This window comes from Netta rufina (assembly GCF_964035555.1).
Source record: "Netta rufina genome assembly, chromosome: 1".
Taxonomy (NCBI): Eukaryota; Metazoa; Chordata; class Aves; order Anseriformes; family Anatidae; genus Netta; species Netta rufina.
The window spans coordinates 197,389,704-197,412,566 of record NC_140123.1 but is presented as its reverse complement, the minus strand read 5'-3'; the positions used below and the strand labels follow the sequence as shown (position 1 = coordinate 197,412,566).

General features: G+C 36.2%; 1 protein-coding gene across 1 annotated transcript in view; it reads left to right on the top strand.

The window, feature by feature from the left end:
* LOC311222194 (semaphorin-3E-like) overlaps positions 1-22,863 on the top strand; it is a gene marked incomplete at its 3' end in the record, with an annotated part of 114,587 nt that overhangs the window by 78,495 nt on the left and 13,229 nt on the right. The window contains exons 2-4 of the mRNA XM_084306359.1: positions 350-510; positions 7,559-7,618; positions 14,503-14,622. Coding sequence (XP_084162485.1) covers positions 350-510; positions 7,559-7,618; positions 14,503-14,622 — 341 coding nt within the window. The remainder of the gene's footprint in view (positions 1-349; positions 511-7,558; positions 7,619-14,502; positions 14,623-22,863) is intronic.

The following is a 22,863-nucleotide window of genomic DNA, read 5'->3' as shown; positions in this document are numbered from 1 at the left end:
TGTCCTTTAGTCCAGTGTTTTTTGGTTGGTTGGTTGGTTGGTTGTTCATTTTGTTTTTTTTTTTTTTTCCTTTTTATAAAATATTTGGGAGAACACTTGTTCCCCCAACACCAACCTGCACAAAGATTATGATGTAAAGATTCACATACAAGTCTTTTGGAAAGCTGACTTGTTTTGAAAATTGTTCCAAATTGTTCCCAGGTGTTTTGTCTCTTTCTTACTCAAAGATTATATGATTAGCATTTTAATGTCCCACAGCTTCTTGTCTAGTTCCCTAGGAAAATATGAAAATGAAGCCATGAAACTAAGATGTATGGTATTTATCATGTGTACTCTGTATGTCTTTCAGAGCTCTGGGATTTAAACAGGACATCAGTCTTTCATAGCCCATTTGGATATCTTGGCCTTCACATAATGCTGCTGGATGAGTATCAAGAACGACTGTTTGTGGGAGGAAGAGACCTCTTGTATTCCCTCAGTTTGGATCGAGTCAGTGACAACTATCGAGAGGTGGAGTAAACAGATATATATATTTATCACTTGGTTTGATAATGTGTAGCACAAAACAACAGAGTTTGCATGAGTGGAAATGAGATAATGGAGTTCTTGTAGATATTAACATTTTGTGTATGATCTTTAATGCCATGTTTATCTGTAAAAAGAATAAAATAAAATACACTAACTATCATTTCTTTTCCAATGAAAATGACTCTTGATAGAGATCTGGGAGTCACATAGTTATTTTTCAGTCTCACTTTTTTCAGCATGTTTACTAAAATTTAAAGCATTGCACAGCACATTATATATACCTAATTTCTGTATCTCTGCTATATAATTAAGGCTTAATCACTCCCCGTTATTAGTATATTAGAATTAAAATTAAATTAGAATTTTTCTACAGCACCAGGAAAACAAACAAACAAAAACATAAGTTATAAGAGAACACATAAACTATGCAATAGCAAGATAAATCCTGCAATTAATTTCTACCCCTTTCTACCCCAAGCCAGTGCTTGTAAGTACTGACTGAAAGTATCATTTGAAGTCTACTTTGTGGTCTGTGGGAGGAGAAAGGGGAGTCAAGTCACAATGTTTCAGATTCTTTTGTTTCTGTCCCTTCTTGTAAGTGAACAGCATATCCTCATACCAACATCCTGGTCCACTTCCTTATCTCTAAGGGTAATTAGCATGTTCTCTTATTGTGAATAGATATGTTTTATCCTTTTTATAAACAGTTTGGGAAAGGCAATCTTAGATATAGGGAAATAGAGATACTCAGGGAGGCCATTTGTGTATTTATCTACATTTAAAAAATATATATATATTTTACATATATACATTATACATATATATATATTATGTATTATATATTGTATGTTATATGTTATATGTTATATGTTATATATATAATAATTTTTTAATTCCTCAGAGGTCACTATTACATACTGAGCTTTGCTCCTCCATAGTCAGATATGAGTTAACTTCTTTTCTATTTGACAAAACTTATTAATATCCTGTGACAAGATATTAGAGCTCAGGGATATAAAGACATTTATGAGGCAGTTTCTATAAAATAAGCTTGTTTTCCCTTGCTTATTCCCTATTCAGCAGTAAACTTGTATGAAGAAAGATGACAGAATAGAACATTTTATGCTTCTGTCCAATCACCATTGTTCCATCTAGACACACTCTGAAAGTTTGTTACTCTCTTTTTTGTTGTTTTAAAATGGAAGATCAGCCATTTATTCTGAAACTGTATGCTGTCTTGAAACCCATGTTCAGAGTATGACAAATTAATGGAAGCTCTTCTTGCTTACATGCCTACTTTTATGATGTGCAAAAGATGAGACACTGAAATAAATGGAACTTGACCTAACATGTTTTGAAACATGACCTCACTGGGACTTATCTCCCTTGAATACAAATGTAACAATCTTTTTCTCTTTTCCCAGTGTTCACTCAGTGCAGATCTTATTCAGTGATAGCTAGGGAAAACTTGATTGTCCCACAGCACTATCAGCAGAAGTGTGGAATGAGACATTTCTGTTATATGAGAGCTTAATTACTGAGATATGCTGGGGAAAGTTCTTGGAAACAAGAGACCAGTTAATTCATTACTAACAAAGTTATGTATTAAGCTGCCTTTAACTGTATGTTGATTAGCCTTCGACCTTTTCTTTCACACTGAAGACTTTAGTTTAATTAATCTAAGATACCAGTTCTAATCTAGAGAAAGTATAAGAAGAAGGAGACAAGATTCTGGGTTTTATTTTCTCTCTGGTAACCAGGATGAATCACTAGCTGCAGAAAAGCAGAAGAGATCTTCCATAAATTTGGTAGCTTTGGGGTAGATCTAATTGATTTTTATTCATTCATTTATAAATTTATTTATTTATTTATAGCAAATAGCTTATGTTTTTTAATCCATTACCATCCCATCTTCCACAATTTGGAAGATGAGTATGCTCTCTAAAAACTGAAATAAAACCCACTCCCAGCCAGATATGTATCCCTTCTGCCATAAAATGACCCTGTAATTTCTCAGGTAGTCAGTTCTAGCAAGAATGTCAGGAGTCCCCCAAAGAAAAACAACAAAATGCTGAGTGGATATAAAATGCTTATGTTTTGAGACCTATTGGCTTTCAAAGTAATCCAGTATTTCTAATTAACTCAACATGTGATGTATGTATCCCATAAATCTGCATTTGATAAACCACACTGTTCCTTAAAGTTCAATTCTTTGCATCTGTCAAACACAAAGTAGCACTCTCAAAGATAGATCATAGGCACACATTATTCTGAGCACCTATAATATACAATAAAGAAAAAAATGTATAAAAAATGGAAAATATCTCTTAGGGAAGGAAACTGTTCCTGTCATTCTTGTACAAGCAGAAGATTTGAGGAGAGCTCACAAACATGGTGTAGACCTTCTTGGTACTATTGGACAAACACAGGGTATCGCTTATCCACTGGTCATATTCTATTTCCTTGGCCTACTTTTTATTTTTATTCTTTGTATCTTTCCTTGCATATAATATGCAGAGTTTTTCTATCTTAGTGTTTAGTACTTCCTACCATAAGTTTCTGAAACAAAGCTAATCTTTTTTTTTGGTTTCTAATATTAATGCCCTAACGATATCAGTGGCAAGAATGATGGAGGCCAAAATGAAATGAAACTTCATTACTACTTGAAACCACGTGTAAAGCCAAATCTGCAGAGGTACCCTCCATGTGAACTTTGCTTTCCCTAGAGATTTCATTTCCTTTCATACCACCTTTGGAATCAAACTTTGCACATATTTGGGATTTGATCTAAAGTCTTTAAGGTTTGTAACGAGCTAACACACTGATAGATAATTGTATTTGATATCTGTTGCCAAATTTAATTTATTTTTAAAAAAGCATTACAGTTAATTTTAATTGTTGTCAGAGCAGATCTTTGTTGACAGAAAGCTTGAACCAGTGCTGGTAGTTCAGTGATCTGACAACTTTTAGAGGAGGACAACCACTGGTTTGAGAGCAAGCAAGGAGGACATCCTCTTTTCCTCTCCTGTAGAAGTGAAATTAAATTGTACTTCCTATTTGTCCAAAAACTCTTTTCAGATATTCATTCTGTGCAGTTTTTGCTTTAAAGTGTTCAGGAAGGGCTTGCTATGAAGAAAAGCCTTCATAAGTACAGAGGCTTGTCCAGGCAGGTTTCAATATGCTGTTTCTGTTTCTGATCCATTGTGAGATAACTCCAGGTTAGGATTTATGTTGGTGTTGTAATACGTAATAAAGCCCTGACAACATATCTTGTGTTTCTCACCTCTGGTGAAGCTAGCTGTATTTCTGCTCTAGACCTAGCTGAATATAAGCCCACTGGCTTGCATTTTCTTTGTATATGAAACATATGCAAACTGAAGTAAGAAGCACATAAATTTGATTATCCACTGGAATTACTTTGAAAGAGGTAAGGTGGGTATGTATTTGTTGATACATACACATAGTATCTGCCAGACATAACAGGCTATTTTTGCAGAATTTGCATTCCAGTTAAACACAAGTTATGTGTTAGTTAAGCAGCATGTATTGACTTAAAACAAGAACTGGAGTTGCTTAATTGCTCTGTCATATACCACAGTTCAGACTAGTTCACACAGTAGTACATTTTAGCCTGAACTACTATGAAGTTAATATAATTTCTTGAAATCATTTTTCATTCAGCATGCCATCCTGATTTTTTTTTTTTTTCTGAGACTAGTGACTGAGTATTGAAACTGTTTGGAGATTCTAATTAGGATTTCAGATGCAATTAAAAAGTCTTTTTTCCCTATCTGTAACTATCATTTCTATTGCCCTATTATCCCTATAATTCTTCTATAATTCTTTTTTTTTTTATTTCTTTCTTCAAAGAGCATTTTTAAGTATAGATTTTTCCTGTCTTTTCAACAAAGAATTCTCTTCAACAAAGAATTATATCAGTCAGATATCAAGGATAACAATATTGTGGTGCAAGATGAGAAAACATCACTAAACATGAAATTTAAAAACTTACTTCACAGTAATCTGCAGTAGTGACAACTCTTAAATGATTATGTCCAAAAAAAAAGGTCAAGCTTGTAGCCCTGTGAAATGTATGTTAGTGTGATGTTATTCCAGCCTAGATGCACAGGAAATTTCTCAACAGTATGTATTGACAGCTTGCCAAAAGATTTAAATCCTGGCAAAGAACCAATTCAAAGTTAAAGCTGGTAGTTTTCATGAGTCTAAAGCATAAACATAAGGAAAAATTAGATGTGGCAGGTTAAAGGCTACCATTACGGTTGATTAATATCTGGATATCCATGCAGTCCAGAAAAATCTTATTTATCCCAGTTAAGGGAAAATGCACTAATTGCACAAATATACTTAAGTACAGTAAGTACACCTTGATAAAGTATTATTACCTTAGGCCATTTACTACCCATTTCTTTTCAAATGATCATAGAGAGACCAAAGTTGTATATCGGTTGTGTAAACCCAGCTAAAAAATTCTTGTGAAGATTTCATGATTAAAAGGAATGATAACAACAACAACAACAACAACAACAACATCTTTTTTGGTGTTTTTCAACACTTTTTTTTTTACTACGCACATTTTTGAGTACTACGATCAGACTTAGTATGCACATAAAATCAAATTTTGAAGAATGCTTTGAATCTGATGTGTAGAGTCTCTCTAGGTCTAAGTATAAAAGAATCTTGAAGAGATAAAAATCTTAATGCTTGTTTAGATTAAGATTCATAAGCTTTGTAAGAAATTACTTCAGGCAACTAACATGAGTTTGCCTTACGTGTAGGTAACTGTCTATGAAAATACAAGATAGATTCCCACAACTCTGCATAACTGATGGAAAAGGTGCATAGATGACTGCCTTTCTCCTTCTGACAGACACTTTTTCTATGACAAGCTATGATAAGTATCCTAATAGGTAATACACATATGTCTGAGACAACAACAAAAACAGGGTTTCACTTGGAGGATTTGTACAGGAGTCAGTTTTAAAAAGCAGATCCACAGCAGAAGTGGTAGATACAGTACAGCTACTGTTGCTCATTAACCTTTTTATAAGAACAATCCACCCAGGAGGGAAATCCCTCCATCTCTGCAAGATGGTTATACACATATCCTCCACTTCCCATCACAGTATGCTAAGGACCAAATCCTTGCTGCTTATTCTGCTTCTGCTTTTCAGCCTTCCAGATAAAGGGGTAATGACCTTTTTTTTTTTTTTTTTTTTTTTAATATATATTTATTTATTTAATCTCCCTCTTAATCCTGTTTATGTATTTTAATTACTATCTCTTAAGTGGAGTATGTTTACACAAATATTTTGAATAGCACTGGGACTAAGTACAAAAACAATCACCTACACACTTTATATTAGATAATAGCTTACAGAGTCAACTGTTCATTTGTTCATTCATGATGTGTTTTCTCAGCTTCTGCATTCCTAACATCCCCTTGTATCACTTACGGGCTAAAAAGAAAACAAACCTACAACATTTTAGCCTACCAGTAAGAGCACGTCTCTGTGGTTGAAGTTGTGGTTTTAAACTTTTATACTCAAGAGATCCTAGAGCTCACATCTCCTAACTTCTAGGCCTTTGGTTAAGAACAGGCTGTTCCCTACTCCATCCTCTCTGCCAATGAACAAATGAAATAGTAAAAGACCTTGACTTCTGAGCTTTAGGCTGAATAAACCAGGAATGATGACTGAATGAGTGCCTTCACAGTACTTCAACAGAATTCAGCCTTCCAGTACCTAAAGTGGGCTACAGAAAATCTGTAGAGGCGCTCTATGTCAGGGAGTGTAGCAATAGGACAGGAGGAATTGTTTTAAACTGAAAGAGAGTAAATTTAGAGTAGATATAAGGAAGACATTCTTCACTATTGAACACGTTGGCCAAGAACAGTTAAAATTGTTGCCTCATCCCTGGAAGTGTTCAAGACCAGGCTGGATGGGGCTTTGTGTAACCTGGTCTGGTGGGAGGTGTCCCTGCCCATGGCAGGGTGGTTGGAACTGGATGGTCTTGAAGGTCTCTTCCAACCCAAACCATTCTATGACTTCAAGCTTTTTTTAATACAACTCCAGGATTTGTAACTTGTTCTAAATACTTGGATTTTTTTCGGGGTAAAATTATTTCAAGAAAATGAGGTAATATAATTAAACAAAAAAAAAAAAAAGCAAACAAAAACAAAAACAAACAAACAAACAAAAAAAACTAAGAGAAGATGGATTTAATTTTAAAATGTTTTCCAGATATAATAATAATTTATTACTGGACTATTGACAAAAATATCTTAATGATGGCATCCATTTTTTCATACTTATTTGCTTTCAGCCAAGCCTGTTATCACTGAAGTGAACATGATTTTGTTTTCACTTTTAAAAATTCTAAGAAATAAAGTAACCATTCCAGTCTGCTGAGTCAATGTTTAACATTGTTTTCATCCAAATAAATCATGCATTTGGAATGGAATTTTTTTTTTTTTTTTTTTAATGGTAGTAACAGAAAAATGATCCTAGTTGTATAATTTGGCTTCACTTCCAGTAACTGACTGTGGAGAGCTGATCCTACTCCCATGAGGTTGATTGCTGACCCTCATTAACTTCACTGTAAGCCTTTTTTTTTTTTCCTAACTGCCGCTTAAAGAAGGAAATCAGTAGTTCAAAATTAATACTCTAAGGGAAATTGTTGGAAGTCACTGACAATTTAGCAGGGACATTTCTACTCAACTTATATAAAATGTCCAATACATTAACTTATTTTAAATCTGTTTACCAGTATTAATTTTGCTGAGTTACCCTATGCAAAACTGTTACAACTAAAATATGTCACCATATTGTACATTTTTAGAGATATTTTTAGCTAAATTATTTGGCTTGAAAACTGTTCAAAATGTAACAGAAACTTGATTAAATGTTATAGCATGCAATAAAATAATCTCACATGAAGAGCAGTGGAAAAGTGATATTAATATGATCAAACTGCCAATTGAATTATTTCCTGTTTGTTTGTTTCTCTTCAGATTCACTGGCCTAGTACACCTCTTCAGGCAGAAGAGTGCATAATTAAAGGAAGAGATGCTGTAAGTATCATTTATTACAAATCAAATATACTTTAATTATACTCACTGCTGACCAAAAACAAGGATTCAAACATCCCTAAATTTCAGATAGATCAAAGCATAGATATAATTCTAAGTGTTGCAGCTTAAAAATATGTAACCACTATGAATACACTAAATTATTAATTTAATTGCTTTTCAAAGCAGCTCAGAAACAGGCCATGAACACTTATCATCTGAACTTTCTCCTAATTCTTTCTCTGGTGACAGCAAAGAAGTTACCTTAGTAAATACTTTTCCTATTTCTATTTCCCTTTCTTTTTATACACGTATAATACCATCTCTTTTCAAACCTTTTCATATTCCAATTAATTTCTAAAATTCAAATTCTCTAAAAGCATTCAAAAAGCAGCTAAATTATTAGTAATTATAAGATATATTCAAAATTCTTTTGCCCTATAGGTTTTCTTCAGTTTAAATTGAGTTATATAAATATTTTATTAATAAACCTAGAAGTTGTTCTGTTCTTGTGTTTCATTGCTTTGACTTTAATCAGTTCCCAGGAAAAGACATGAAAGCTCACTGACATACAGTGGCTAATATCATTGGCATGACAGGATTAAAGTTCTTCTGGATGGGAACTCTCCATAATTTTGCAGTGCACCAAGCTCATTATCTGCACCTCATAAATACACAGCAAATACAACACCTAATAAATCTCACAGCTGTGAGAGCTCACACTGTACAAAAGGATTTGAAAATTATGATAGTTTTACAGAAACAGTGATAGGAACACAGAACAAGAAAGGGCACATACAGTGGTTTTCCACAAAACACAGCAATCAGGCAGCCTTGATGATAACCACATTCACTGTGAAGCCTAGGAAGCAATATATATTCCGGTTGAGGTAAAAGCATGAGAAACATCCACATTAAGGGAATGGATGAATCAGAGTGGAAAAGAGAATATAATAATAATAATAGTAACAACAACAACAATAATTTATTAGAAGCTCATTGCATTTTTCTGGATGCTTTTGGACCTTTGAGGATTTCAGGTGTCGTGTTGAATGTAGTGTTTTTCTATACTATCTGAACTTCATGGTCATATTAAATGAATCAAAAATCTATGGTGTTTCAGTTTTATTTAATACTACTTTTCAGCATAGGCTGCAATTACGCTAAACCTCTGTCATTTTTGCTTCACTATTACATGATACGTTGTATTTTCTGATACTTTGAAAATATTCTTTGGGTTAAATAAATACATAAATAGGTATGGTTGTTCCAATGTAATGTAAAGTTTTCACCCTCAGACTCTCTAAGGATTCCCTAAAATTTGAAACCTTTTAAAATCCATTCTACTAGTGTGTCTTCAAACATGCACTGTAATGAATATGATCATTCATTACATATGTTTCCCAAATTCTCTCTGTGAAAGTCAGGTGTCTCATTTTTAAGAAGAAAAACAGAGAATTTTTAAATAAACAAAATAATACAGAGTTGGTGTCTTAAAAACAAACAAACAAACTAAAGGAAATAAAATGTTAAAATTGTGAAAGCTGGAAATATTTCAATACCAACAAATAGCGAACGATCCTCTGATCCTCATTCAAGGCCTAATTATGTGTGGGACAATGTTAATGGGTAATGCTAATTAATTCCAGGGAATCCTTAGTAATTTTCATTAACATGCTCAGTATTCAGTGAGCTAAATTGCTCAACATGCAGAGAATCTAAATTAGAAACAAAATTACTTGCCTTCTCATCTTCATTTTTTGTAGACATAAATGAATATTGGCCTAATGGTGTTATATCTTAAAATCAACCTTTTGCCATTTCTAAGTTCTGAATTCTATTTATCACACTATAAAGTCTCTGAGAAAAACAAAACAAAACAAAACAAAACTCATCAGTGGTCTTTCAAAGTTTTTTTCTTGTTTATTTCCAACTTTATTTTCCTTTGCAAAAGATCTGGTGCTCACTGCATAACTGATATTAAGGAGGTCTGAAAATGTTATAATAAGCATCTCAGTGTTGAGGAACTTCAAGTGTTCTCTGCTAGCTCCCTCTCTATGACACGACAACCCACTTTTGCAATGTTTTACAATCTTTAAAGGTTATCAGTTCATCTTGTAGCAGTAAAACCAAGTACTGTAGTCATAAACAAAATTTTTGAAAGCTTGCAACAGACTAAATAGGACTTTTGAAAACGTCTTGTCTTAACACTTGCATCGTCTTAAACTCAGGTCACACTTTTCTGATCCAGTTCAAGCCAAGGATAAAATCATTCTGCTCTCATCCAGTGTGCCAGGAAACACACCTGTAGGCCTGTGGTGTGAGAACTTTTGATCCTTTCAATTACTTTATCAGAGCTGGAAATCATACAGAAACAGAAATCAAATTCTGTTGTGATGACTAACTCCTTCACGCTAAGAAGTTTCAGATGAATGAAATTCTACAAATCTATTAATATCAAATCTGTTAATATGTCTATGGAGTCTCCTAAAGATAAACAATATTTATTAATTTAAATGTAGGAAGACAACTTATTTTAATATCTCCTGCCTGATCCTTCTTTGTTACATGTACAGGATATTATTAGTGGGGTCAACAGCAGTGTCTACTTGTTTTTGTTTTTGTTTTTTTCATTTGTTTTGATAAAGGCTAAAAATGTGGAATGATTTTTTCTATATTTGGTGTCTTCTCTGCAGAAATTTTCAGGCATTTCTGTGAAGAAACACGGGAGAAAAATTGTATAATTTATGCTCATGCGAAGAAAAAAGTAATCCTAAAATCTCTGTTCCTCTAAAATGCTTTTGAGACAAAGATCAAGAGTTGCAGAGATATATGGATTAAGAAAAAAATAAATAAAAATGGAGAAAAGAGCTTCAGAGATACCACAGAGACAGAACAGAGGGGATAAGTCAGAAAGGTCATACTTGGAAGACAGAGAGAATGAAGAAGACTATCAGTGCAAAGCATCTACTTAAAAAAGCTACAACACATCATAAAACTACTATGTTTTAATATTCCACTACTACCAGTTAGTAAATATGTACGAAATACAAGAAAAGTGGGTATCTCTGTGTGTTGATTTTCATGTACTTGATAACATCCCACTAATCTCAATTCACTGATTTTCTATTTGTCTGGCAATTAAGTAGAAAATTTTTCTCAGTGGGTCTAAAAAGTACTGTCGGGTGAGAGACCATGCAGATGCCATATGGAATAAGACATTAGTAGTAGTAGTGGTAGTAGTGGTTTCCTTCAAAGAAATAAAAATAGAAAAGAAAAAAAAAAGGGGGGGGGGGGAAGAAAAAAAAAAAAAAAGAAAGAAAGAAAGAAAGAAAGAAAGAAAGAAAGAAAGAAAGAAAGAAAGAAAGAAAGAAAGAAAGAAAGAAAGAAAAGAAAATATCTAAGAATTAAAAAATTCAAAGACTGATATTAAAAAAGGTTCATTTGTCCTTTGCATATTCAGCTTGCCCAGAACAGTTCAAGTTGTTGCCCCATCCCTGGAAGTGTTCAAGGCAAGGTTGGATGGGGCTTTGGGAAACCAAACAGCGTGACCAGCAGGGCGAGGGAGGTGATCGTCCCCCTGTACTCAGCTCTGGTGAGGCCGCACCTCGAGTACTGTGTTCAGTTTTGGGCCCCTCGCTACAAGAAGGACATCGAGGTGCTTGAGCGGGTGCAGAGAAGGGCGACGAAGCTGGTGAGGGGCCTGGAGAACAAGTCCTGCGAGGAGCGGCTGAGGGAGCTGGGCTTGTTCAGCCTGGAGAAGAGGAGGCTCAGGGGTGACCTTATCGCTCTTTTTAGGTACCTCAAGGGAGGCTGTAGCGAGGTGGGGGTTGGCCTGTTCTCCCACGTGCCTGGTGACAGGACGAGGGGGAATGGGCTTAAGTTGAGCCAGGGGAGTTTTAGGTTAGATGTTAGGAAGAACTTCTTCACTGAAAGGGTTGTTAGACATTGGAACAGGCTGCCCAGGGAAGTGGTGGAGTCACCATCCCTGGAAGTCTTCAAAAGACGTTTAGATGTAGAGCTTAGGGATATGGTTTAGTGGAGGGCTGTTAGCGTTAGGTTGGAGGTTGGACTCGATGACCTTGAGGTCTCTTCCAACCTAGAAATTCTGTGATTCTGTGATTCTGTGATACTCTAGTGGGAGGTGTCCCTGCCCATGTCAGGGGGGTTGAAACTGGATGGTCTTGAAGGACCCTTCCAACTGAAACTACTCTATGATTCTATGATATACATATTTAATTACACAGTGTTTTTGTTACCTGCCTGTGTAGACTATCTAATTCTTTTGAAAAATCACATAATAGTCATGGTTGGAAGGGGACTGGCCCCATCCCTGACGCCCACGTACAAGCAGAGACAATTTAAGCAGAACCTGGTGTCCTGTTGCTTTGTCTGGATAAAGTCCCCTACAAGGACCAGGTCCTATGAATGTGAGGCTGCTCCTATCTGTCTGTCGAGGGCCTTGTGTTTATTCTACGTTTTCAGGTGACCTGTAGCAAGCATCCATTATAATGTCACTTATCCCTCTCTTCCCTTTCATCCTAACCCATGAACTCTCAGTCAGCTCCTCATCCATCCACAGGCAGAGCTTAATGCTCTCATGCATAAAGGACAACACCTTCTCATCATCTTCCCAACCTGTCCTTCCTAAAAAGCCTGCATCATTTCATTACAACACTCCATCAGAGAGCCATCCCGCTACATCTCCATGATCCTAGAAAGATCATAATCTCACAACTGCATCCACATCTCTGACTTGTTTTCATGTTTATTCCCCATACTGTGTGCATTAGTGTACAGGCACTTAAGAGAGTGTCCTGGTTTCAGTTAGAACAGAATTAATTTTCTTCCTAGTAGCTGGTGGAATGCTGTGTTTTGGCTTAGGATGAGAAGAGTGCTGATAACACCCCGATGTTTTAATTGTTGCAGAGCAGTGCTTATACCAAGCCAAGGACATCTCAGCCTTTCGCTCTGTCCTGCCAACAGGCAGGCTGGGGGTGCAGTAAGAGCTGGGAGGGGACAGACCCAGGACAGGTGACCCAAACTAGCCAAAAGGGTATTCCATACCATCTGACGTCATGCTAAACAATATATAGGGGTGGCTAGCCGGGGGGAGGGGGGCCGGACTGCTCGGGGTTAGGCTGGGCATCGGTCAGCGGGTGGTGAGCAATTGCATTGTGCATCACTTGTTTGTACATATTATTATTACTTTCCTATTATCACCATTGTATTATTATTATTATTATTATTGTTATTATTATTTTGTTATTATTATTTTCCTGTCTTATTAAACTGTCTTTATCTCAACTCACGGGCTTCACTTTCCATTTCTCTCCCCCGTCCCAGAGAGGGAGGGGGGAGGGTGAGCGAACGGCTGCATGGTGTTTAGCTGCCGGCCGGGTTAAACCACGACAGAGAGGCACCTCAGTATGTCAGATTCCTGAAGAGGGTTTGAGAGATTTCTCCATGCTGGTGCTCTGTAGGTATTTTCCTTCTTACATGCAGGTTGGAGGTGACCCTGACCCAATGTTGTGGAATCAGTGCTCCTGTCATTCCTGTCATATCCATCTTGTCATATCCTGTCATATGTATTCTGGCCATGGCTCTGCCACAGACTCTCCCTCTGAAACAATAACTTCTTTCAAATGGTCATTAAGACACAGGATTGTTCTTATCTAAATATACTAGTCCAAAAACTGGACTTACAGAGCAAACATTCCAAAATGAAATTCCTCCACTCTCTTTCACACATTCATTTTATGATAGATTAACTTGTCTTTTGGAGATGTATGGCCTTCTTCACTGAGTATTGAAAGAGCCTAGAAGAAAAGCTTTGATTAGAAGGCCAAATTTTATAATAGCTACTTTATAATAGCTATAATAGATATCTGAGATTAACCCCATGATAATTGTCTTACACTTCATATGACCTGGGTCTTAAAACCCAGGGTCTGAGAAACAGAAATGTCACACAGTGAGTGAAAATGAACAGAAATTTTACTCAAAACATAGAAAACACTGCATAATATTAAACACTCCAATAAACCAAGTCCCAGGAGTTCCAAAATTAATGGATACATTTTTCTCACTCTCTCTGTTCCTAGTTTAGCACAGAAAGGATAATGACCCCACATCTCAAAGCAATGTTTGAAAAAAATTTAATTGCAATGTTTATGAAGCTTAAAGTACACTAATGAGTCCCAAAGTATTGCCTCAGGGAAAATGAATAATTTCTTCTTCAAAGGAGGGTGCAAATGGTGGAACTAAAAGAAAGCATGAGGTTATACAATATAAAAATATTGATTAGCAATGAATTACACACACACAAAATAGTTGTGCAGTAGCCTTAAAAATAAATAAATAAATAAATAAAATAAAAAAGTGTTATTTTTCTTGAGTTTATTTAACTTGTGAGGGAAGACATTTGCTGACTCTTCATATCTCTTGCTCTGAATTTAATGCCTAGTGCATCTAATAAAAGTTAGTAAAATGAATATCTAGATCTGGATAATATACTTCAGATTAAAGAAACACGAAATATGTTTTATAACTTATTAACTCCTGAGTCATAAAGTGCTTAAAATAAGCTGTGATAAATAAAAGCTCTAAACATGCTTCTAAACATGTCATAAGTGTCTAATAAGTGTCTATCCATGGATTTGGTGAGACTGGGGTACTAGTATAAAGTGGGAGAACTAAGATTTTATACATGATGGAAAAGGAATTCTCTGTATGCAGACCATCACTTGACATATTAAGCACATGACATATTAAAACAACAACAACAACAAAACACAAGCAAACAATCAAAAACTTTTATGTTTTTAATCTATCCTTTTTAACAGAAATGCTAAGATATTTCTATGTTTATTTTTTATGTAAACTAGGATGAATGTGCGAATTATGTCCGTGTCCTTCACCGATACAACAGAACACATCTCCTGGCTTGTGGAACAGGAGCTTTTGATCCACTCTGTACCTTTATTAGGGTTGGGCACCCATCAGAGGTAAGAAATATCTTTCACAGTAATGACTCTTTAGATTTATATTGCAGCTCTATGGCTAAAAATAAATATTTAAATCCAAGTGCTCAGAGTTCTCATACAAAGCATACAAGAGGTTGTTTTTCCCAATGGAAATGTAATCATCATTCAAAACTAAGTTTGTGACTAGGGGATCTCACTAATAAGGTATATTTTGGAAAATTAAGCAAAGGACTCATCTTTTCATCTTAGAATTTTATACCATTTGAGCTGATACAGCACTTTTTGAAACAGCATCCTTCTTAAATATTTCATTTTTTAGCATAATCTGTTTTTTGGTGTTGTTATTCTGTTTTGTTTTAGGAAATAATGCACCATATAACAAATATATTTTTAGTTTGATGGCAGATGGAATATCTTAAGCATTTTTTACCAAATTCAGCTTTTAGTGTTGATCGTATTCAACAATGCTGAATGTATTCAGCAATTCCTTAATATTAATTTTAACTGGGTGAAATAATACTACAGAACAGATCGTTAAATGTAGCATAGAATCTATACAATCTGGATCCTTCCTGCCTCAATTATATTAGATCAGAGTTAAAGGATCACCAAATGTACCAATTCCTCATTTTAAATTAGTGTTTAAACCTCCTTAACTACCTTCTCCTGATTGTATGAAAAAACTTTGTTACTACATGGGGACCACAATGCTGACTGGTTGGACTTTGGACTTGCTTACATCCTGATTCCTTTTATCCTTGTTTCCTCCTGCCCCTACATACAGTCAAAAATAAAAATAAAATAAAATAAAATAAAATAAAATAAAATAAAATAAAATAAAATAAAATAAAATAAAATAAAATAAAATAAAATAAAATAAAACAAAATAAAATAAAATAAAATAAAATAAAATAAAATAAAATAAAATAAAATAAAATAAAATAAAATAAAATAAAATAATAGTGAATATATTCTGAAATTCCTTCTAAAAAAAAAAAGAAAAAGTCTTAGACAGTGTGGAAAGGTATGAATTAAAGGTATAGATTACATTACCAGTTCTGGACCTGCCAGTCCATATGGAAAAACCAAAACTAAAATTCAGCATGAAAATTGGACACTTAGAACAATCCTTTTGCATATACTTAGTGATGCTGAAGAAAATATTTATTCTACTATAAGGTGAAGCAACCAGTAAGGAATCTGCACTTCAATAGTTACGAATGCAGTACAGGACTTATATTTAAAGCTATTTGATATTCAGAAATACATTGCCTTCTAAAAATGAGGAACAAAATAATGAGCAATTTAAAAAAAAAAAAAAAAAAAGTGAATTTGCATTTCTTCTTTGGTCCTGTTATGAACCTTGTGTCAGGCTTCCTTGTACAGTTTAAAAGAAGCAATGTCTATATATTTAGGAACACTATTTAAGAATGTATAAGCAACAGACTAATAAAAATAGAAACCAAAAAATAAAAAAAAAAAAGAGAAACAAGATTTGTATATAAGAATGTGTGGCTCATGATCCTCCCCTTATGTATCACTGTCCTTCCTTTCCTTCTTTTTGTTTATTATTCTCCCTTTTAAAACTGAAGTTCTAAAACTTTACCCACATTGAAGTCATGGGAAAATTACAATTTTTCTGTTTATGTAAACCAACAGGAAACTCTTTTGCTACGCTAGTAGCTATAAGGACATAAGTAACTAGACTAATTTCCATTATCTGAAAAGTTGACCATCAGGATTAAAAAAAGACAGGTGCCATGTGTATGGTAGTTTAAAAATAACATATGGTATGTGCTTGAGTGGGGAAATTGTAATCTTGAAGGATAAGGTTATCATGTAACTGCAGGAAGTAAAGGGACCAGATCTGTCCTCAGAAAATTGCAGTTCAGACTCTGTGGTTCTCTCTGGTGAGAGTACCCTGAGTCAGTAACTTCAATTATTGTCTTGCAGTTTCCTCCACCTCAGCTCTCTTGTCTCTGTCTGACTTTCATGGAAAAGAGAATAACAAATCATTGGCAGCTGCTCCCCAAACACTTTAGGTCCAGCCTATATATAGAACCTAAATATAAATATATATATATATACACAAATATATATATATCCCACAAATAACCTAATCAGGGAATACAGTGATCCTTACACAGCACTACTGGCTCCCAGCCAGCCTCAGATAGAGACCATGACAGCATCGCACTCTCTGCATTTTTCTGAATTTATTTTTATTACTAAGCACAGTTGTACAAAACCAGTTTGTTCTTTCTTATACATTAATGCATCTATTTCTTCTTTACTACCCAGTTCAGAGCACAATTGAATCACAGAACCACAGAATTTCTAGGTTGGAAGAGACCTCAAGATCATCGAGTCCAACCTCTGACCTAATGCTAACAGTCCCCACTAAACCATATCCCTAAGCTCTACATCTAAACGTCTTTTGAAGACTTCCAGGGATGGTGACTCCACAACTTCCCTGGGCAGCCTGTTCCAATGCCTAACAACCCTTTCAGTAAAGAAGTTCTTCCTAACATCTAACCTAAAACTCCCCTGGCGCAACTTAAGCCCATTCCCCCTCGTCCTGTCACCAGGCACGTGGGAGAACAGACCAACCCCCACCTCGCTACAGCCTCCCTTGAGGTACCTATAGAGAGCGATAAGGTAGCCCCTGAACCTCCTCTTCTCCAGGCTGAACAAGCCCAGCTCCCTCAGCCGCTCCTCGCAGGACTTGTTCTCCAGGCCCCTCACCAGCTTCGTCGCCCTTCTCTGCACCCGCTCAAGCACCTCCATGTCCTTCTTGTAGTGAGGGGCCCAAAACTGAACACAGTACTCGAGGTGCGGCCTCACCAGAGCTGAGTACAGGGGGACGATCACCTCCCTCGCCCTGCTGGCCACACTGTTCCTGATACAAGCCAGGATGCCGTTGGCCTTCTTGGCCACCTGAGCACACTGCTGGCTCATATTCAGCCGACTATCCACCATCACTCCCAGGTCCTTCTCTGCCTGGCAGCTCTCCAACCATTCCTCTCCCAGCCTATAGCTCTGCTTCGGGTTATTGTGCCCCAGGTGCAGGACCCGGCACTTGGCCTTGTTGAACTTCATGCAGTTGACCTCAGCCCATCGGTGCAGCCTATCCAGATCCTCCTGCAGAGCTTTCCTACCCTCAAGCAGATCGACACACGCGCATAGTTTGGTGTCATCTGCAAACTTACTGAGGGTACACTCAATGCCCTCGTCCAGATCATCGATGAAGATATTAAAGAGGACCGGCCCCAGCACTGAGCCCTGAGGGACGCCACTAGTGACTGGCCTCCAACTGGACTTGGCTCCATTCACCACGACTCTTTGGGCCCGGCTATCCAGACAGTTTCTAAGCCAACGAAGCGTGCGCCAGTCCAAGCCAAGAGCAGCCAGTTTCTTGAGGAGAATGCTGTGGGAGACGGTGTCAAAAGCCTTGCTGAAGTCAAGGTAGACCACATCCACAGCCTTTCCCTCGTCCACCCAGCGCGTCACTTTGTCATAGAAGGAGATCAGGTTCGTCAAGCAGGACCTGCCTTTCATAAACCCATGCTGACTGGGCCTGATCGCCTGCTTGCCCTGCAAGTGCTGCGTGATGACTCTCAGGAGGATCTGCTCCATGAGCTTCCCTGGTACTGAGGTCAAACTGACAGGCCTGTAGTTTTCCGGGTCTGCCCTCTGGCCCTTCTTGTAGATGGGCGTCATATTTACTAGCCGCCAGTCAACTGGGACCTCCCCCGATCAACAGAACTGCTGATAAATGATGGATAGTGGCTTGGCCAGATCCTCTGCCAGTTCTCTCAGTACCCTTGGGTGGATCCCATCCGGCCCCATCGACTTGTGCACATCCAAGTGCCGTAGCAGGTCACCAACCAGTTCTTCATGGATAGTGAGGGCCACATCCTGCTCCCCATCCCCTTCCACCAGCTCAGGGTACTGGGTATCCAGAGAACAACCAGTATTGCCACTAAAGACTGAGGCAAAGAAGGCATTGAGCACCTCCACCTTTTCCTCATCTCTTGTAACTAAGTTTCCCCCCGCATCCAGTGAAGGATGGAGATTCTCCTTAGTCCTCCTTTTTGTGTTGATGTATTTATAGAAACGTTTTTTTGTTATCTTTAAAGGCAGTAACCAGATTGAGCTCCAGATGAGCTTTGGCCTTCCTAATTTTGTCCCTGCACAGCCTCGCCACATCCTTAAAGTCCTCCCTAGTGGCCTGCCCACTTTTCCAAAGATTATAAACCCTCTTTTTTCTCCTAAGATCAAGCCACAATTCTCTGTTGAGCCAGGCTGGTCTTCTTCCCCGCCAGCTCATCTTTGGGCACGTGGGGACAGACCGTTCCTGCGCCATTAAGATTTCCCTCTTGAAGAGCGCCCAGCCTTCCTGGACCCCTCTGCCCTTCAGAACCGCCTCCCAAGGGACTCCACCAACTAGTGTCCTGAGCAGCTCAAAGTCAGCCCTCCGAAAGTCCAATACAGCAGTTTTACTGGTCCCCTTCCTGGCCTCGCCAAGAATAGTGAACTCCACCATTTCTTGGTCACTCTGCCCAAGACAGCTCCCGACAATCACATCCTGCACCAGTCCTTTGTTTGTGAAGAGAAGGTCTAGCAGGGCACCACCCCTGGTAGGTTCACTAACCAGCTGCGTCAGGAAGCTGTCTTCCACGCTCTCCAGAAACCTCCTAGACTGCTTTCTCAGGGCTGTGTTGTGCTTCCAGGATATGTCAGGGAAGTTGAAGTCCCCCACGAGTACAAGAGCTGACGATTTTGCAACTTCTGTCAGCGACCTGTAGAATTCCTCATCCGTCTCCTCATCCTGGTTCGGTGGTCTATAGCAGACCCCAACCAGGACACTAGCCTTGTTGTCCCTGCTGATCCTAACCCAAAGGGACTCGACCTTGTCATTCCCAGCCTCGAGTTCTACAACCTCGAAAGACTCTCTAATATAGAGAGCCGCACCACCACCCCTTCTGTGCCCATCTGGCTTGTTAACTTGCTCCCCAGCTACTAGTGATGCTTCCAGGGAACAGAAAACTGATTAAGAAGAGAATTATAATCTTAGGTGGAGACATTACAAGAAAAATATGTCTCTACATAAATATTTGTAATGAAGTGAAATAAAATAACACAACACAACAAAAGAAAATTTGTCCATACCAAAAGCAGTCTTAAAAATATAAGAACATTCCATTCTATGCAGCAGCAAAAACTGCTGCTTTTTTTTTGTTATTTCCTAATAAATAAATAAATAAATAAATAAATAAATCTAGTAAAACTGAGACTTTTTATTTAAGGGGTAAATGCTAGCTTATAATATGTAGTTACTGCATATAAAGAACATTTCTTTATATATAAAAATATATAAAAATATATAAAATTTTTTCTTTATATATAAAAATATTCATAGTTTTTAAATATATTGAACTTCATTATAAGAAAAATCTAAATTGATTTGTGAAGTAGGTTACTTCTGTAAAGAATCTTTGGGATCTTTTATATTTGACTGTTTCTATACCTTCTTTTAACAATGATACTTTGCAGACCTTTTGGGTTATCAAATGTGGGAGGAAAAAAAAAATCATTTTAGCAGACGTCTGTGTATCTACATGCCTAGCTATCAGAGCATATAAAGCATTAAGTCTCCCATATGGAATTATGAACACAGAAGAAATACTTGCTTTGTGGTCTCTACCTTAAATTAAGTGTCCGTATTGCTTTCTGAGCAATACTGACAAGGCAAGATGTAATCCTCTCAGCAAAAGATTGCAGGTTCTTGAATTTTAATGTGCATATTAATAACAGTTAGATATTGTAGACATTTAAGAACTTGATAGAAGGACTGTATTTTCTATAACCTCGGCCCTTGCAATTTACTGAAAAATACAAAGAGAAACAGTGTGGTGGAACAAAATAACCAGCTGAGATTCTAGCTCTTGTGTCTCAGTAGTCCCATGTTGCAGGAAAAAATGTATTTTGTTGCTGAATGAATGCTTACATTAAATCATCCATTTCTGAATATCTTTTTGGTAAGAAAATGGAGTATAACAATTCTTCCTTTGGACTGTGATAATATCCCAAAAATGGGTTCATGCTTGTATTCATATTCTACATTATTCTCTATCCTGATTCAATAATTAGCATGCTTTTGTGAGGTGCACTCTGTCTTATGAAAAAGAGTGTTCTTCCTCCAAGTGCATAGTCTTACTATGCAACTACAAATGCATACTTTCTCATCCAAAACAGGTTTGAGTTGTGTCTTGGAGAACACTGGACTCCTGTCAGCAATCAGTGAAGACAAAATATTTTTTTTTTCTCAAAAACAGGCAGAATTTGGTTGATTAATTGGCAGAGCTTTATTTCCTGTAACTTACTGAAAATCAGAACCTTTAAGTTTCTCAAAAAAACAAAAACAAACAAACAAACAAACAAACAAAAAAAAAAAAAACAGTAAAAAATGTCCTTTTCCCCTAATCAGTTTTCCTAAAAAATATTAATCTAAGTTACTATGTGGTAATTGAAATCTTTCACAATAAAGTTATATTAAGATACCTTATATAATGATTCAATTCATCTTTCATGCTTTTAATGGCTTATAGAAATATAGTAGAAGTAGTATCTATAGATCATAATTATAGAGATATCATTACATTTATTTTAAATAATTGAAGTTTTTAATTATTTCAACTAAATATTATTAAATAACTATACTTGAGCATGTTAATCATATAAAAAATAAGCAACATTTATTGGATTTGTTGAATTCCACCTCATAATTTTTTTCTACAGCTACAGTCTCATGAAATATATTTTACTAATTCAAATTATTTATAAATTCTATGATACGTAATATACATATACATAACCATTTGAAAAAATAAATGTATGACAGATTAATACAGTTATTTTATTTGAATATTGTTTTAATTGATACTGCTGTGGAAATCCAGGCTGTTGTGGTCACTTTAATAATGTTGCTGCCAGCATTATTACCTTATTACCTATAAAGTTTTTATAGGTATATACATATAATATATATATAATGTAATATATATATAATGTAATATATATACATATAATATATATGTATGTATATAATGCAATAATTATTACATTATTACCTATAAATATATTACCTTTCTAAAAATATACAATTATTGTCAATGATAGCAACAAACAGCTTTTGATTTTTTTCTCTCTTTCTAATTGTTTTGATTCTGATGAATGTTGCTTTCCCAAATCTAAACATTTCAACAAATTACCCAATACTTTTCTGCCATTTAGAAGTTACAAATACGGAAAAATTTGACTGCCGATTTTGAAGACAGAACTAAGCTGGAGTTTCCAAAAGAGCATACTCCAACAAAACATAAGGTAATTGCCAGCTGCTCAGTGAGTTCATTATCACTGACTTCATGAAATATTTCCAAATGTCAAAAAGGCCATCCAGATCAGAAAAGGTGGGTTTGTCTATCATCCAAAAAAGAATTTCCTTCATATTATTACAATTAAATTGTGTGTGTGTGTGAACAAAGCAAGAGTCAGAGGCCCTCCAACCTCAATTTCCCATGATGCACTGAATATGTATCCTTCCCACGTGTTCTGTGAGAACAAAATGAGATAAGTCTTCAAACAAAATATGAAAAAAAGATGAAGGAAAGTAGAGGGAAAAAAAATTACTCTGCTTCAACTCTTGTCAAATCCACTGTTGTCACTCCTGTTGCCTTTGATACCACCAGGAAAAAGAAAGTTTTGTAGTAGAAGATGAGTAGATAAGAAGATGAGTCTGTAGGAGAAGATGAGAACAAGAAACGTTTTCCATTATCAGTCAATGTTTCTTCACATCTACTTGCTAGTAAAACAGTTCTGTACTGTTGTAAGTAGCTCAAAATACCCTAGATGAATTATGATGAACCTTAGGTAAATCAGATGAAGATGTCAGACAATATTTTTTTCTTAATGAGCTATCTATTCAGCAGAGCAGCAGGTTCTAGGAGCAGCTTTCAAATGTCCAGACTGCCTTATTAAACATGAAGTAGCTTTAAAAATGTATGGGATTTCTACCAAATACAGATAGTGTATTTGTTGTAATACTCAACCTCCATAGGACCTGCAAAATGAGTGGAAATACCAAAAGAAAACAATTTGCAGAAATAATATCCTACGTTTTTTACAAACTATATGGAGACAATAAGACACAACTGATTTATGGAGACTAGGGTCTATCTGCATGAGAAAAACCTGTTGAGG